Genomic DNA, 4,371 nt, shown 5'->3' on the forward strand with positions numbered 1-4,371 from the left:
ACACCCTTGCAGAAACACCTAGAATATTTGACTGGTACCCCATGGTCCACTCAGATTGACACATAAACTTGATCATCACACTTCCCAATGTAAACACCTCCCCCCACCAAGTTTTTCCTTGCTCACTAAAGGCCCCTGCATTTACTCTTTTGCTCAAGGCAAAATCCTTAGAGTCATTCTGAACATTTTTTTTCATGCTGTACATCCATTTATACCACACTGTATTTCTAGAGTCCAGCCACTTCTCACCATCGCCACCACTGCCACTGTGCCCCCAAACCCTTGCCACTTTTCATGGGACTATAATTATAGAGCTCTATCTCCTGCCTCCACTCTGACCGTCCTAAGGACTATTTCAATTAGAGCAGCCGGAATGTTTCTTTAAAAATATAAACTGGTTCATGTCACTTCTATAGCATTCACTGTTAAAGCCCAAGTCCCTAGAGAGACCTGCATGAAATGATCCAGCCCCAGCTCTCTCTCTAAGTTACTTTCACACCTCTCTTCCCCTGCTCGCCAACAAGCTGTATGACCTTTTTGCTTCTCCTTGAACGTGCCAGGCATGTTCCCACCCTGAAGCCTTTCTACTCGCTGTTCCTCTGCTTGGAAAGCTCTTCTCCCACATTCTAAACTGTCTCACGCTCCACTTCACTGAGACCATCTCCTAAATGTAAGCTCCTCAGAGAGGCTTGCCCGATCACCCTAACCAATGGAGCACCTTCTAGCACTTGCTGACCCTCACTCTATTTTCCTTCTTGGCATACTGTTCAACATGATGTTATATATTTGTTTATTTGCTTGTGGGTCAGGTCCCCTACTAGAGTGTAACACCATGAACCCAGAGACTTTTTGCCTGTTTACTTCACTTACTTCCATATTCCCAGTCATGAAATTGTATTTTACATACAGTAGGCACTCAAGAAGTGTGAAATCTATGAACAAACTTGCTTGTATGTATTTTCCTAAGCCCTAAAAGTACGTGTGCTTCACAGAGGCTTAGAGCATGTCCTTTTTATTTATGCTCACACTATCCTGTACGGGGGGAGGGGAATCATGACTGACACTCACAGGTGGAGTAGGAATGTTTCATTCTTGAGGTTCTTAATGCCTCTTGGAAGCTGAGTGCCTCAAGAGGGGACGCTGAACACACTTCATTCACCTCATGAACGTGTGAGGCATATGTCTTGGAATCTTGTCTTGGAAGAATTTATTCATTTTGCGTCTGCACATTTTTGCTACAAGAACTGACCAGCAACGATATGGCAAGATGGTATGAATAGTCACCCTTTTAAATTCCTGTCATACCTGAAAAACAACTGAAAGTTGTGGCTTCAGGGTTCACAAATACACAAGTGGTGATATGAAGGAAGAGTTTCATCCTCTGAAACTTTTCTTCTAAATCCAGTGAACTAGAGAGTATATTAACTCATGCCAATAACAGGGACCCCTTTAGAGTTCTGTGAGTGCTGTTCTATGAATATATCACTCGATTCCTACCTGGACCCCATGATCTGGACTCACTATTTTAGCCAAAAATTGTGAACAATATGCAAATGCATTTAACTGCTTACATTAAGATTTCTCAGGAGGGAAATGATATGTAATAAACTTCTCAAGTAAATGCACTCATAATCCAGCTCTCAAATCGTAATTCTATAGTCAATCACATCCCCAAATTACATTTTTATAATGTATTTTATTTGTGTACAAAATATGTTGTAATTTGTTGATGCATGTGCAGCAAAATATTCTATCACATACAACAAAAAAAATACACCTTTTACTCCCTTTCCCCTGTCCTTGAAAACGGCAACACTGTTTTAGCAGTTCAGCAGCTAAAAATAAAGTGCTATTATTAAGCAGTATTGGAATGTCTTCACTGACAAATGTGATGTATGATTTGAGTATACGACCACATCTTTTTGTTAGTTTTGCACAGAACAGGAAGCTTCACATCCTGAATACCTCCAGAAGATACAAATATTTGTATATATATGTACACATGTATACACTGTATATGTAAAGTGCTAACAAGCCTCTTTGTCCTTGTGAGTTTGTTGCATTTATGTTTAGCCCCTCTTTTACCCCTCCTCCCCAAAGTCAGATTCACACCTCTGGGATCTCAGAGTTCATCAGCAGGCACCGAGAAGCTCACCAAAGGCTGGCTTGTTGGGGATGTGGTGTTGGTGAGAGGACACAGATAGAGCCCTTCAGACCTCACTGGGGGACCTGGAGCGGAAGGGCACTTTGGACTGAAAACAGCCACAGAACAGGAGCCACAAGGCGCGCTGGATCTCCTGGTTGCGGAAGGCATAGATGATAGGATTGATCATGGAGTTGTAGGTGGCGGGCAGCAAGGTAGCATATGTGTAGATGGCCGGGTCCTCCTGGCTACCCACCACGCAATAGATGGCGAAGGGCAGCCAGCTGACACCGAAAGTACCCAGCACCACGGCCAGAGTTCCCACACCCTTTCTGGTGGCGGCGAGGTGTGGGGGCGCCAGGCAGTGCTGCTGCAGCGCGATCTGGTGCGCATGGCGCCAGACCACCTGGCAGATGCGCACGTACAGGTGCAGCATGACGCCAAAGACAGTAAAGAAGGCAGCTGAGAGCAGTGCCACGTGGCTGCGCGTTAGCGGGCGCACTACGCTGCAGGCGGCGCGCTCGGCTAAGCAGTTCCAGCCCAGCACCGGCAGCAAACCGAGGCCTAGGGACACCGTCCATGTGGCCGCGAGCAGGAGGTGCACGCCCAACAGAGTCCCGCGCGAGTAATAGGTGAGCGCGTTGTAGAGGGACAGGTAACGGTCCACGGTGATAGCTAGCAGGCTGCTGACCGAGGCGGCGAAGGAGGCCACGAGAAAGCCCACCGTGAGTAGGCTCACAGTCTCGGAGGGCACGACGTACTGGAACACGAAGTGAAGGATGAGGCCACAGCCCGCCAGCAGGTCGGCGGTGGCCAGGCTACCTACAAGCACAAACATGGGCGTGCGCAGCGCCGGGGTGGACGCGATGAGCGCCACCACCAGCGCATTTTCGCCCGCAATCACGGTCCCGGACACGCACAGCAGAACGTCCCATGGATTCACTGCTGACAGCAACAGTCCCGGAGGTCCTGCGGGCAGCTGCGATGACAGCTCCAGTGACCCATTAGCTCCGCCGCTGCCTCCCAGCGCTGCGGCCGCTGCAGGGGGTCCCCATTCGCCAGTGTCCCGCGCCCCCGCTGCTGTGGCTGCTGCCGCCGCTCCCTCGGCCGCCACTGCCACCACCTGGGACTCGTTGAGCGAGGCGGCGCTCGCGTTCATAGCGGCCAGACGCTGCACCCTGCACAGACAGGGAGAGCAGGCGTTAGGGGTGCGGTTCAGGCTCCCAGGGAACTTCTCCGCGCGCAGGTGCCCCGCAAGAGTCGTCCCAGTCGAATTGAGCATCCCACCCCAGGTCCCTGGAGCAGAGCGGGAAAGCAGGTGCTAAGTGCGAACCCGAAATCAACACCTGTTGAGTGAATGCAAGGCATTGGCTGCCCGCACGGACTTCTGAGCTTTTGCCCAGATACACACAGATCACATGCACTCACGTGCACACATATCAATTTGGCCAGTGCACCTGAACTTGCACACACGCCCAAATACATCAAGCTGTGACTATTAGCCTAGGGGACTCCCTCCAGGAGGGTGGCACGCGCGATCCCGGTGTTTGCCTGAGCTGGGCGGCGAAGTCGCTGTCCGCGGTGCTGAAAGCGAAGTTTGGGGTCTCAATATCCGGAGAGCCAAGGAGCCCACAGAAACCCCTGGGAAGAGGGTCTGGGAGTAGAGAGTCTAGGGGAGAGTTTGCGGAGAGAAGGGGGTGATCAAACTTTGCTCCATTTCTCTGGCTTCAGAAGATTAACTCCTGGGATGTCCTTTACCCTTTCCCTTTCCCACACTCTCAAAGTTACCCGGGGGAGCCTGGCCACTCACCTGGGGAGTCAGGGCTTCAGAAGGTCGCTGGTCATGCGATCCGTGGAGGGGCGCGGGCTGCGCTCCCTGCACGGACAGAGCAGCTGCCTGCAGGAGGCGGCCAGGCGGACGAGGAGGCAAGCGCCCGGTTCCTGTCGCCGTGCCAGCGCCGCGGCGAGTGAGAGACAGTGAGTGGCAGAAAAGGCGGCTCCGAGCTGCGCGCCCGCGGGAGATTGACAGGCGGGGTGCGGTGACGTCAGGCTCCCGGGTGCCAGCTGGTTACTCGGCCCGCTAGCTCAGCCTATCCCCCAAACCCTGGCAAAGACATCTCAGAGGGCTCAAGCGGGAAGGAGAAGTCAGAGCGGCCACCTCCAGACCAGAGCCTTCAGGAATGGGATGGGGGAGAGAGAAAGAGAGGGGGGAAAGGAGTGAAGAAGAC

The 4,371-nt window shown here is 51.9% G+C and overlaps 1 protein-coding gene across 2 annotated transcripts; it reads right to left on the minus strand.

Annotated features, from left to right (window-relative positions):
- Positions 1-1,710: 1,710 nt before the first annotated feature.
- Positions 1,711-4,081, minus strand: Gpr6 (G protein-coupled receptor 6). Of its 2 annotated transcripts, XM_020162223.2 has the most exons (2): positions 3,954-4,081; positions 1,711-3,321 (listed from the first exon to the last, which is right to left on the minus strand). In XM_020162223.2, the coding sequence occupies exon 2, from the start codon at positions 3,300-3,302 to the stop codon at positions 2,211-2,213; it is 1,092 nt and encodes a 363-aa protein (XP_020017812.1). In that variant the 5' UTR covers positions 3,303-3,321; positions 3,954-4,081; the 3' UTR covers positions 1,711-2,210. The 2 variants fall into 2 exon arrangements, with proteins under 2 accessions (XP_020017812.1, XP_073921531.1); XM_074065430.1 differs by lacking the exon at positions 3,954-4,081 and having other exon boundaries at positions 1,711-3,429.
- Between the last annotated feature and the right edge of the window lie 290 nt (positions 4,082-4,371).

This window comes from Castor canadensis, chromosome 1 (genome assembly GCF_047511655.1).
Source record: "Castor canadensis chromosome 1, mCasCan1.hap1v2, whole genome shotgun sequence".
NCBI classification, from domain to species: Eukaryota; Metazoa; Chordata; class Mammalia; order Rodentia; family Castoridae; genus Castor; species Castor canadensis.